Source organism: Triturus cristatus, chromosome 6, assembly GCF_964204655.1.
Source record: "Triturus cristatus chromosome 6, aTriCri1.1, whole genome shotgun sequence".
Lineage (NCBI taxonomy): Eukaryota > Metazoa > Chordata > Amphibia > Caudata > Salamandridae > Triturus > Triturus cristatus.
Window position 1 is genome coordinate 791,540,776 of NC_140589.1, and position 13,817 is coordinate 791,554,592.

The 13,817-nt window shown below is 43.1% G+C and overlaps 1 protein-coding gene across 2 annotated transcripts in view; it reads left to right on the forward strand.

Annotated features, from left to right (window-relative positions):
- Positions 1-1,317, forward strand: part of CCN6 (cellular communication network factor 6) — a 185,436-nt gene extending 184,119 nt beyond the window's left edge. Inside the window, exon 5 of one of the 2 annotated variants that reach the window (XM_085609264.1) lies at positions 929-1,317. In XM_085609264.1, the coding sequence (XP_085465390.1) occupies positions 929-1,210 (282 nt within the window). In that variant the 3' untranslated portion in view covers positions 1,211-1,317. The remainder of the gene's footprint in view (positions 1-928) is intronic. The other variant, XM_085609263.1, reaches the window with a different exon arrangement.
- The last annotated feature ends 12,500 nt before the right edge of the window (positions 1,318-13,817 follow it).

Sequence of the window (13,817 nt, forward strand, 5' to 3'; positions counted from 1 at the left end):
AGGGAGCTCACACCTATCTTATTGTATGTTATACAATGTTAGGGATGTACCTCCTCGTCACATAGGTAAAACATTTTACACCAAAGATATTCACTATTATGATGGTTATTCAAACACACATGATCTGCAGGAAAAGAACATATAATCAAAAAATTAATCACTATAATATATATCAAGATTTATATGCACACTTGTTCAGGGATCGCCCCCCACCCTGCGGAATTTCCCTTTGAGAGCAAGAGGCTTCGATGACAATATTGTCGGATTCTTAACCCTCCTTCACTCTAGTAAAATTAACTTACCGGTTTAGGTCTCTCTTGACAGTACAGATGTCTGTACAATATTTTGTTACCAATTTTACATACAGAGGGTTTTGACTCCACCCAAAGGAGTATCACAAACTCCCCTTGTGCTCTTGACTAATTGGATTGTCATTCCACCTTCCTTTGGGGTTTATAAGGAACATTTGTGCATCTCAAAAGCATACTCAATCATCAAGCTTTTTGTCACATTCAAATATGTATCACCTTTGTGCATGCTATACAGCCCTACAGGGCCATACACAATACCTTAAAAGAGGTTGTGTGCTTTATATGTTTATGAAAGTGGCCAATTGAAATTAAGAGAATTTGGAGCCACAATTCAATAATTTCAATAAAAGACTCGACCAAGTTTAGTGCAGTAATTCCTCAGGAAACAATTCGAACAAGGAGACAGAGTGGCGAGCTATGCTTCTAAGAGCCTTACCATACAATCACGTGACTAATCAGCGAATCTTAATCCACTATTTCTAAAATCCGTTTTTTGATTAAACACATCCCTGACCTGACGACCGAAGAGTTTATTTGTTCAAGCACGAAAGATTAATTCTGAAGGGTTCTATTTATAGTGGTATGTTTACATCAAACATGTTTTGCTTTTATTATAGATCCCAAAAGGAAAAACATGTCAACCCACATTTCAAGCAGCTAAACCTGAAAAACTGGTTCTGTCGGAGTGTTCCACCAAACGGAGTTACAAACCTACCTACTGTGGCGTGTGCACAGACAAGAGGTGCTGCGTCCCCAACAAGTCCATAATGATCACCGTACAGTTTGACTGCCCAAAAGAAGGGTCCTTCAAGTGGAAGATGATGTGGATCACATCATGTGTTTGTCAGAAAATATGCACTGATCCTGGAGACATGTTTGCTGAACTTAAATTTATGTAAAATGCCAGATTATTGCTACCTCTCTAAACCGATCACAACATGCTACCTGACGTTCGAAACCGGAAACGAGGATGTAAACATTCTTGTTGCCCTCCATTATTTTGTATAAAACAAAAAGAAAATTATGTGTGTTTGTTGTCACTATTTCTCTCACTGTTTCTCCTTTCATTTCCTCCTTCTCAATCTCAAATTATTGTGCCTGCTTTCTTGCCTGATTCTCTATTCACTTTAGTTTAAAATTTCACCTTCCATGCTTTGTCTTCTTATATGTAGGCAATGTTGCCCAGAGCAGGCAGCTACAGACCGCGACATAGCTATCAATGATGCAGCAGGTGCAGTGGTACCTATTTTACTACTGAACGAGCAGACGGGGGCGGGAACATTGTTCTTGCTTGCACTTAGGCCAATGGCACCTTTACTGCGCCACCGGCCACAGTGGCCAATAAGCACAGCTAAAAGGGAGGCAGCTGAGGATAGTAGCAAACAGTGTATCTGTAGTGGAAAATAAAACTCTTAAAGCCTCTTTGACTCACCAGGTAGAAGTGAATGATAACTCAGGACGAAACTCAATATAAGGTGTGTGTATTTTAGTAGAGTATAACACAAACATCAACAGTGTAATTAAGTTTGACTGTCCAGTCCAAGTTGTGGGCTGCCTGACACTGTATAATAACTCACAATATATTAAGTGTGTATATTATCTACTGGCGGTCGCCAGTAGATAGTTATAGTTACAACCTAGTTTCCATAGGAAATCTCAAAATTCTATTTTGAATAACTTTGGCGCCGGTTGACGAATCCTCGTGAAATTTTCAAAACTAATGGGGCGCTCCGTTCAGCTCCTACCCTGAAAGTCTCGGGGTGATTCGTCAAGCGGGCGCCGAGAAAAAGGGGGGGTCCCAAAACGCGCTTTCCCCATGCATTTTTCCATAGGACCTTTAGTCGCAGCTACAGCTTACAGCTTGTGGAGCCCAAATCTATAATGATGCAGGGTACAGGAACAAAATGTAGCTGATCAAAATGGGTAATTTGTAGTAATGACTTGGAGCTTGAATTTGGACGTTGGTGGACAGGATACACGGTCATCCGCCTGCCTCATTTAGAGACAGGGCCTTAAGAATTCCACCAACAGAGCTGCTGTCAACAAAAAACTTCCTCCGTCGGCCCAATGGAATTCAGGCAGTGGGAGGAAGGACTATACACCACCCGCCCCAGTTAGGGTGGATGGTGTAATGTATTTTCTTTTTTTCTTTACTGTTTGTGAGGGACAATAAAAAAAACTATAATAAAGTCCACCCCTAGCAGGGGAAAACTCACGTTTTTCAAAAACACATTTCTGCTTTGGGAGTTTGATTTTGGAAAACAAAAAAGTAAAAAGTTTGGTGCGGCCCACAAAATCGACCGTGGCCATCCACCGATCTTTTAGTACACTGAAAAGAACCAGCTTGATGGCGTTTCCTTTCAGTGTTCAGAGATGACCACTGGGCGAGCAGTCATCTTTAAATTTGACAGACAGTAGTAAGATTAAGAGTAGGTGTAAGCAAATGTGAATGCCAGCAAATGAGAGCAAGTGAGAGTCAAGTAGTGAGAAAAGAATGAGAGTGAGTGAGAAACTGTCTATGAGAATGAGTGAGTGCAGGTGAATGAATGTAAGTGAGAATAAGAGAGTGAGAATGCAATGTTGTGCTTGCAAGTCTGCAGTTGTCCCTAGCACACTTAAGGAAATATTGGCTTACAGACAACCGTTACAAAAAGCCGCCACTAGTATGTTGGAGGTAATACTTGGCACTGGTGTGTTAGAGGTAATACTTTGAACTGACAAACTACAGGTAATACTTTGCATTGGGATACTAGAGTAATGCTTGAGTAATAGTTGTATACCACGGCAAAATGCTGGCACTGGTATACTGAAGGTAATTCTTTGCATAACAGGCATCTGTGTCAAAATACTGACACTGAGATACGAGAGGTAATTCTTGGTGTCTGGGCCACAAAAATCAAATGCTGGCGCTGTCATAATGTAGGTAGTTCTTGGCATGTATGAGGATACCAGTTCATATGAAAGAGACACAACAATGACAAGGTGCTGACCCTAACAAACTAGAATTACTTTTTGACACAAGGTTCACCCATACTATGTGGACAACAATTTCAACATTCTGACACTGTCATATTGCATGTCATTTTTGGCATAAGGAGGCACTCAGGTGGCGACCATGACTAAAAGATATCGATTACATAATGGATGTAATTATGACAATATGTTTTGGAGAAAAATGGTCTCGACTCCTTTGAAGGGTTTCACTAGTTTGGCACATGATGAAAGGACTAGTGTTAGAAATTAGGTCTCTAGTTGGCAGAGGCATGCACCCCGTCCAAGTAGGGACCACAACACTAAAAGATAACCTGTGCTCACCCTCTGGTAGCTTGGCACAGAGCAGAAAGGCTTATCTAAAGAGGCAATGTGTGAATAATTTGTACAACACACACACAAATACAGTAACGCCAAAAAACTAAAAAATACTCCACATAGGGTTAGAACAATAGATTATATTTATATGAGTAAAACAAGACTAAAATGATAAAAATTAAATAAGTAGAACCAGAGTTACGAATTTTTAAAGAATAAATCACAAAATGTTTCTTAGAAGCAAATAGCACTTGGGGGTTACTTGAAGTCCCACTGGACCGGGGTAAATCCAAAGGGCAGGCCAGCTACAGGACTCATGCAGGTCTTGCTAAAAGAGTACCTTGGATGGCGCAAGTGTCGACGTCTTGATGTGTCGGTTCGGATCTGCACAGGCGATGAAGGCATTGGCGACAAACCTCTTTATGATGCAGGTGCTACATCTTCGTCAAGCCGCACTGTCCGTTGCCGTCGAACCGCACAGTCCATCGAAGCAATGTCATCAATCGGCTCCTGCAGTGAAGGGCAACGTGACGATTCCGATTGGTGTAAAGTCGGCACTGAGTCTATTTTGATGGTTCTGAACAGCTTGAGCTCACTTTCAAGGGCCCAGGACTGATTTAACACCACTTGGCAGAATGCAGGTGCTGTTACAGAGTTGTGTGAAGTCTTTGACGGCCCTGAGACTTCAGAATTTGAGGCAAGCCAGCAAGGTCTTGGAGTCACTATGGGTTCAAGTGAGATGTTTCCGGTCCTTGTCCTCAGCAGGGTAGACTAGCAGGCAGCACAGCAAAGCAGAAATGCAGGTATTTCAGAGCAGCAGTCACGCAGAGCAGCAATCCATGTAGCACAGCAGTCTTTACTCCTGCCAGAGTTTGTTATAGGTCTAGTTGTGTAATGTTTGATAGGGTCAGAGTGACAGTACTTATACCCAGGTGTACCTTTGAAGTGGGGGTGATTTCAAAGCAGGCCCTTGAAGGGCACAGGTCCTCCTTTCTTCCCAGCCCTGATTCCAGACTATCAGTAGGGGTAATCAGCCCTTTGTGTGGGAAACAGGACACTGCCTATTCAGGTGTAAGTGTCCGCTCCCACTCTCTCTTCCTCCCCAGGAAGAGCTATCAGAATGCAGATGAGTTATATGTGACACCCACCCTTCCTCTGTTTGTGGCTGTCTGGAAGGGAATGCACAAAGTAAAGCTGTCTCTCACCCCACACATGTATTAGAGACAGGCTGCCAAGGACACAAAGCAGTAAAGTAGAGAAATGTCCACTTTAAAAAAGGGACATTTCTAAAATAGTAGTATTAAGTCCAACTTTACCATTAAAGATGATTTATCATTACCATTCCAAAGATAAAAAACATGATGCAGCTACTCCTTTCTGATACAAGTCAAAAGAAAGGAGGGAGGAAGAAGCAGAGGTTCAATAAGCTTCCAAGAGGTACTGGCTATCTATCAGAAAGGGGGAATGAACCACATAAGTTTCAAAACCAAAGTCTCAGAACCTTTTGTCTTGGAGACCTTCAACCAAAATGTTCACAGACTGCGGTGTATATAATCTCCCCTTATTGTGGTTCGGTGGATAGCGTCATCATCTTGTCTAGCCACTTGAGTGTCCTGTTCTGCAAGTGACATTAAAACCTCCACCAGGAGGGAGACTGTCTGGATGTGAACAGCAGTGAGTGAATTAAAATAATCTCCTACCCTGTAGGAGATTATTTTAATTAGGGAAAAGAACAGGATAGGGATAAATCTAAAAACAAAGTAGTGATTTGTGGATGAGTCACTAGTCCAAGACACCTAGTGGTCGGTTCGACATGTTTCGGCCTGGAACAGCCCCTACGGGACTAAGGCCTTCATCAGGACCAAAGGAATATGTATGGAGGCGTTATACTTCAGGGCTTCGCGGATAGTGTGTTATTAGTGAGTGGAAGTACTCACCCATCTCCATCAGTGAGCACAATTTGCTCAAGACGGAACGTGTTTATAGGTGACTTTTTCAGGCATATTACTTAAATATTTCATTTGCATCATGGTGTTGAGAAATGTAGGACAGGAGTTTGAGCTTGGCTTTAAACTGGCACAGACGGGTTTGAAAGGCTGTGGGAGTGGCACAATCAGTGCTGCAGGCCCAGTAGTAGCATTTAGGATACAGGCCATGTGTATATGGTATACCACTTTAGAAGGGACTTGCAAGTAAACTAAAGAGGTGAACTGTGTATAAACCAATGTTACCATGTTTAGGGGAGAAGCATATGCACTTTAGCACTGGTCAGAAGTGGTAAAGTGCTCAGAGTCCTAAGGTCAACAAAAAGTAGGTCAGAAAAATAGGAGGAGGAAGGCAAACGATTTGTGGTGACCCTTCAAGGAGGGCCATTTTACAACAAAAAGTATATTTAATGACTCCTCTTTCAAAGTCTATGACATGTGGGCAAGTTTATGGGAAAATTCGACTTTAAAATGCTATATTTGAATCCATTATTTTGCTAAATGTTCACAAGGGGAACACTGCCCAAAATGTCCATGAAGAATTTAGACTCACACTCTTAACTCGCTTGCTGGAATTAGATCCAAGTATTATGCCCCATCACTTTCATTGGCCACCAGGCACCACTTTGTGTCACAGTAGTACAGAAAAGTATACTGCTATTAACTCCAGATTTATCTTAATAGGATACAAATTTTGCAAATGGTTATATAATGGAGCAAATTGTCTCAGCACCAAACTTATATTAAGGATTGTACTAAGCATTCAATCACTCCTCCACTCACATTTTGCCAAAAGCTTTTTCTTTCATTATAATGTAAGGATAATTATTTGATAATTGAAGACAAATTCCAAAGGAACTCCAGCACCCTTCCCTCAATACCTGGCACACTCTGGACACTCTCTGATGACATCATTTATACTGGCCTCCTGGTGTCTCCTGGCCAGAATTCCGCATTAATTAGAAGTCCTTTTCTTTCAACACTATAGGGTCTATTCAAGGCTAACCATACTTTCGTTCATAAAATGCTCCCTTGCATCTTTAGTTGTGCCTCTGTCCTTAGCTAAAGGTGTCAGAACGAACTGCTGATTCCTTGGATCCAGCAGACTAATACAACTTTCATCCAGTTCCCTATCTACATCTTCAGCCACATTTAATAAAGAGTTTAATATTCGTGACTCATTCCAGGTAGGCTTCTGTCTATAAATTAAGCATCCTTGGTCATCGATGACCTGAAGTTCCAAATCGATGGCTTTGGCTCACTGATTTTATTGTATATATATATATCAGCTGCTTTAGATGATATTGATTCATCCCTTATTGTCAGATAAACCTAGGGATTAGAGCCACACATTTTCAACTACTGGCATTGCCCTGCCATTCTCTAATTATCACCTGTAGACTCTTGCCTTGCTACTACTTATTGCATACATACAGCACCAAATATCTCATGCACATCAATGATATCCATATTTTTTAGAAATTTCCCTGCCTCAACTTGAACTTGTTTTCCAATGGCCAATTGGGGGAACGTCCAAACACATTCTCAAATTAAATGCAATTAAATCGAGCTCCACTTGTCAGGAATTCACACATTGACCACATTCAAAGCCTTTGGCAATGGTTAGACACCTATGCATTTTATTAGACAGATGTTTATACTACATGCACAAATTAGCTGCTTTTATGCTCTTAAGTTATTAAAGCACATCATCATTTTCCACTTCTTTAGTCATCAAATTGCTGCTGTTAATAGGTTAATCTCATCCAATTTAGATGATTATTTCCTTAGCAATTTCTCAATAATATTCAATGAACTCAGAAGGCAGCTGCCTTCCCTGATTGATATTCAGTCATGTAGTTCAAACTTCACATTCAAATTTATTTATGATAGGTAATTAAAACAACTGAATAAAACAGTTATAAAAAAAAAAATCATAAACATGCAATTAAAAAAAAACTATACACCCTAAAATGATTAATTTTCTGTAGATTGTGCCAGCTTTTTTGGGAAAAAAATTCTTAATTTTACAGAGCGAAGGCTCAAGCAAACATGAAATGAAGATACTAATGCGTGCCTGGACGCGCGGAGCCCCATCTGATTGAACAATTGCTTAAACCAAGCTTGTCTCGCTGATGCCACAGCGGGACAGGAACACAAAATGTGCTATATGATTTCTGTTTAATACCCGCGCAGTTAAAGCTGCAAGCCATTGGGATTGCACCACTTGGGCCTAAGGACCAAAGTTGGAAGTCCTCCCAAGTGATATAACAAACGGTTATTGTCTGAGAAATATTCACTTATGTAATTTTAGTAGAGTGTAGACCAGGTCCACTAGGAAGTCAAAGTACTGCACATGTTAAAGAGTAGAATAATGCAATAGTGCACAGTGAGTGATAGTTCAGAGGAAAAGTGCATCAAAATCATATTGCGGAATACAAAGACTATACAGTAATGGCTATTCAATCTAGATTGCAACAAAAGTGCTTTCAATAACAGGAGAAGAAATTGACATAGGAGATTGTAGATCAGGAAAATTAACAAAAGATAAAAAGGAGAAACAAGTTACTAATTGCACCATTGCAAGTATCTGTTTTATAACAGTGTTAAAGGTCTTTCCTGGAGTTGGAGAATGTGTGCATGAAACGGAGAGAGCGTTACAACAAACAAATGATGGACGGAATGCTGACAATGCAGACATTCTCCCCCAGTCAAGAGATCTGGGTTAAATCCATCGTTCTTTTGCCCACTACACCACCCCAGTTTAGACATGGCCAAATGCAAATCAGTCTTGACCCTGTGCCTCATGGGAACAGTCCAGCCCGAACTGCCAAGCCATGTCTTCCCTAGACCGGAATCAAGCATCCTAGGACCGGTTTCTGGCTATCAGCCGTCATCAGCCAGGATAGCTTGACTCCAGTGGCGTAGTAAGCACGGGTCCCACGTCTGGGAATACCCATCCCACTTAGGGCGAAAGCGTTACAACAAACAAATGATGGACGGAATGCTGACAATGCAGACATTCTCCCCCAGTCAAGAGATCTGGGTTAAATCCATCGTTCTTTTGCCCACTACACCACCCCAGTTTAGACATGGCCATATGCAAATCAGTCTTGACCCTGTGCCTCATGGGAACAGTCCAGCCCGAACTGCCAAGCCATGTCTTCCCTGGACCGGAATCAAGCATCCTAGGACCGGTTTCTGGCTATCAGCCGTCATCAGCCAGGATAGCTTGACTCCAGTGGCGTAGTAAGCACGGGTCCCACGTCTGGGAATACCCATCCCACTTAGGGCGAAAAGCGTTACAACAACCAAATGATGGACGGAATGCTGACAATGCAGACATTCTCCCCCAGTCAAGAGATCTGGGTTAAATCCATCGTTCTTTTGCCCACTACACCACCCCAGTTTAGACATGGCCATATGCAAATCAGTCTTGACCCTGTGCCTCATGGGAACAGTCCAGCCCAAACTGCCAAGCCATGTCTTCCCTGGACCGGAATCAAGCATCCTAGGACCGGTTTCTGGCTATCAGCCGTCATCAGCCAGGATAGCTTGACTCCAGTGGCGTAGTAAGCACGGGTCCCACGTCTGGGAATACCCATCCCACTTAGGGCAAAAAGCTTTACAACAAACAAATGATGGACGGAATGCTGACAATGCAGACATTCTCCCCCAGTCAAGAGATCTGGGTTAAATCCATCGTTCTTTTGCCCACTACACCACCCCAGTTTAGACATGGCCATATGCAAATCAGTCTTGACCCTATGCCTCATGGGAACAGTCCAGCCCGAACTGCCAAGCCATGTCTTCCCTGGACCGGAATCAAGCATCCTAGGACCGGTTTCTGGCTATCAGCCGTCATCAGCCAGGATAGCTTGACTCCAGTGGCGTAGTAAGCACGGGTCCCACGTCTGGGAATACCCATCCCACTTAGGGCGAAAAGCGTTACAACAAACAAATGATGGACGGAATGCTGACAATGCAGACATTCTCCCCCTGTCACCCCGAGTGGAAAGGGTATGCCCAGACGTGGGTCCCTTGCTCTCCATGCCACTGAAATTCAAGCAAGCCTGGCTGAAGACGGCTGAAATGCCAGAAACCGGTCCTAGGATGCTTGTTTCCAGTCCAGGGAGGACCTGGCTTGGCAGTTCGGTCTGGACTGTTCCCATGAGGCACAGGGTCAAGACTGATTTGCATATGGCTGGGTTCAAACTGGAACGGCATGGTGAGCAAAAAAACGATGGATTTAGGCCCAGATCTCTGTACTGGGGTGAATGTATGACATTGTTCTACATTCTGTCCATCAATTGTTATTTTTGCAATTGTCACCCCGAGTGGAAAGGGTATGCCCAGACGTGGGTCCCTTGCTCTCCATGCCACTGAAAATCAAGCAAGCCTGGCTGAAGACGGCTGAAATGCCAGAAACCGGTCCTAGGATGCTTGTTTCCAGTCCAGGGAGGACCTGGCTTGGCAGTTCGGTCTGGACTGTTCCCATGAGGCACAGGGTCAAGACGGATTTGCATATGGCTGGGTTCAAACTGGAACGGCATGGTGAGCAAAAAAACGATGGATTTAGGCCCAGATCTCTGTACTGGGGTGAATGTATGACATTGTTCTACATTCTGTCCATCAATTGTTATTTTTGCAATTGTCACCCCGAGTGGAAAGGGTATGCCCAGACGTGGGTCCCTTGCTCTCCATGCCACTGAAAATCAAGCAAGCCTGGCTGAAGACGGCTGAAATGCCAGAAACCGGTCCTAGGATGCTTGTTTCCAGTCCAGGGAGGACCTGGCTTGGCAGTTCGGTCTGGACTGTTCCCATGAGGCACAGGGTCAAGACTGATTTGCATATGGCTGGGTTCAAACTGGAACGGCATGGTGAGCAAAAAAACGATGGATTTAGGCCCAGATCTCTGTACTGGGGTGAATGTATGACATTGTTCTACATTCTGTCCATCAATTGTTATTTTTGAAACGGAGAGAGAGCATGAGGAAGGTATGTTCAGATTTTTTAGACAGTGTCAGAAAGTGATTGGAAGATGGTATGTTGTTTTCTAAAATTGGGGTTCTCAAATCAGATGAAGTCTAAACCATGCACTGCGAGTTCCCCTCACACAATGAATAGCTTACAGTTTAGATATTGACATACCTTACGTGTACTGCTCTGTAGACCAAAGAGAGTTTTGAATACCCATCAACCATTAAAAAAGGTAATTTATCAGTATCGGTTTGGAGAGACATTGTCAAATCAGAGGTCCCAGAGATAAGCTTTGAAGTGACACAAAGAGTTACATTGAAAGCAGTTAATTTGGACTTTGGGAAACAAGTGAGAAGAGATTTCCTATAATCCAATCTTGACAATACTGGTGATTGCTCAACAGAATTGAATATATTTTTAGGTCAAGCCTGTTGCCATCAATAATACCACGTTTTACCAGCCTCCTACTTACTGTTGGCCCAGTCTGATGTTGCTTTTCTTTGGTGCCTCCTAACTCGTTCACTTTGGCCATACATCATGTCCGTTCAAGGCTCAGTCGCACCGGCCAATCACAGTTTCCTTACGCATTCCCTCTTCAGATGCTGTGTGGGAGAACTCTTTTTTACTTTTTGCAGTACTCTTTGCAAAACAGGTGAGGAAAAACTCCACTTGTCGCAAAACAAGTGAGGAAAACGCGTTTTCATTTGAATATTTAATTTTTGCATTATGTCTGCTTTTTAAAACAATAATTAACTGTGGTAAAGACCCTCCATGGCCACCACGCTTCACATTTCAGCACACACTCATGCACGCATAACTTTACTTGCATTTCCTCAGCAAAATGCCATGTTACAGTTCCAGGTGCCTTTGATCAGTGCTGTAGCAGTGCTTTTTAATATTTTCGTCGGTAGCCAGCAGCAGAGGGATTTGAGCGAATCACATCGGGTCCGGAAGCAGTGTCCTTCCTGTAAAGCGGTGAGTTTGCAGCCCCCCTTTTTAGGGATGACCCTGCTAAATAGGGGGTCATTACTCCTACCCCTGGTTGGCACCCGTTGGTCCGGCTCCTCCGGCCTCTTGGTGTTGCGGGCTCATATATGCAGCGCCATCGGTCAAGACTGTAAGGTGGGGAATCAGAGTTTCCTACGGTTATCGGACTGTCAGCACTGGTCGGTGTTTCATTGTTGGCAGGCGGCTCATGCGCCGGGTCCTTGTGTTGCCCGATGGAACCGTTTGCCTGGTGGCACATTACCGGTGTGGGCATTTTCGTCCCACTCCCCATTCCAGTCCGCTTCAGGGGACTGGAATGTTTGTCTGTTTGGGTAATGGAACCGTTGGGCATGTATAGCACTCCGATACCTTTGAGTTGATTTGGTGCTAAATGAAAACTTCAGAAAATCCAAAACCTAACCTTGCTGTGTTGGGTAAATCATAGCTTGTGATGCTAGGCACATATGTCTGATCCCGCTCATGCCAGGGGCCTTTTAAATTGAACAACAGGCCCAAAGTGTTTTCACCAGGCAGAAGTCAGCATCCGATATGCAAATTACCTAGTAACATGAGGCACGTGGGTTGTAAACAATGTATATGACCATTTGTCATGTACCCAGTGCTCTATGAAAGTGCTATGAGACCTTCGGGTCGCGTTCACTCTACATTCTGCATTTTATAATAGTTTTGAAGGGGGAGTTTTGTAATGCTCAATAAGGGTGTTTTGTTAATCAACAAGATGAAAGTGTTTTTGCCATGCAATGCAATAGGTCTCGCATTTATGAGAGTTTGAGCCATTGTAAATGACATTGCCTTTTATTTATGTGTTGATTTTAAAAACATAAATAAAAGGCATCATCATTTACAAAGCCAATAGCATAAAACTCGTAAATGCGAGACCTATTGCATTGCAAATGCTTGTTTAAATTTGTACTGAGTTGAAAAGGATTCCTGTGCACGAGTCACTCTCCACTGGCTCACAGTGGGCTGGTGTATTCAAATTAAGGTATTGGGAATGCTGGGAAAGGCACTTTATGACACAGCGCCCAGATTATTAAATATCAATTTTCATCATTATTTGCCCTGCCATGCCCTACGCCAACACCTACCATTCAGGAGTTCAGAGATACCAGAGTCAGCGGAAGCAGCTTGCTTAGAATGTGTATGGTCCCTGCACTGCTGCTCCGAGCATGGTTCTGTGAAAGTGCATAGTTGTTGTCTTAATAATAGTAGACAAAGAGTTTAAATGGTCTCTAGGATGGCTGTGAGTGTGTGGCAGAGGAGGAAGTACGGGCCTGTAGTCACATACCTGAAAGGCAGGTTCTTTTAAGCCCTAAATCTACTCATTCCAGATTAATCCACCACAGCCAAACACAACCAACCACATACTGTGAAACCAGTCCATGCCACGAACATGCTACTCGGCATCACGACCCGGCCTTCAGACTATTATGAGCCAGTCAAACCTGTTCTCAAAGATGTGAATTCGAGAGCAAACTCTAGAATTTAAAAGGCAATCTGCAAATAAATAGGGAAAACACCAAATACACATCCAACTGAAGGGTTTCACTTAGTAAAGAACAAAAGGTGAGGGTAGGGGCGGTCAGACAAACACGATTGGGCCAGCCTGATGCAACAGAACAGTGGACAGTTTAAAAACAAGAATCAGCAAAGCTAATAGGTCTAGCCCATGGGTGAGCTAATGACTGGCAATCGGTTGGGGGTGACTAACAGGGGGTGGGGAAGGGTAATGAGTGGATAGCGGGATTATTTTAAAACAGTATAAAGCAGCCAGTACTGGCTGCTTCATTAAGTTTTTAGGTCAAGATTGCAGAGACGGGGAGCAGGGGAGGTGGGAGAGGAAGAGAGAAAATGGGTAGGAATGGGAAACGAGACAGTGGGAAGGAGATGGCAAGAGAGGAGAAAAGGGGAGGAGAGAAAGAAAAAGAGAGCAAGGATGTTAGGGGGAGAGAGAGAAAGATTGGAAGTGGATCAAAGGAAAGGAAAATTATAGGAAAAGAAAGTATGGGAGTGTGGCATCGGAACAAAGCTGTTGCCAAAAACAAACAAGCATTTACAATGTAATAGGTCTCGCATTAATAAAAGTTTGAGCTATTGGCGTTCCATTATTAATTGCAACCCCAATAGCTGAAACTTTCAGTAATGCGAGACCTATTGCATTGCAAATGCTTTTTTTTTTTTCAGCTGGTAATTTTACCTGTTGTGGGTTTGGGTTGCAGCAGCT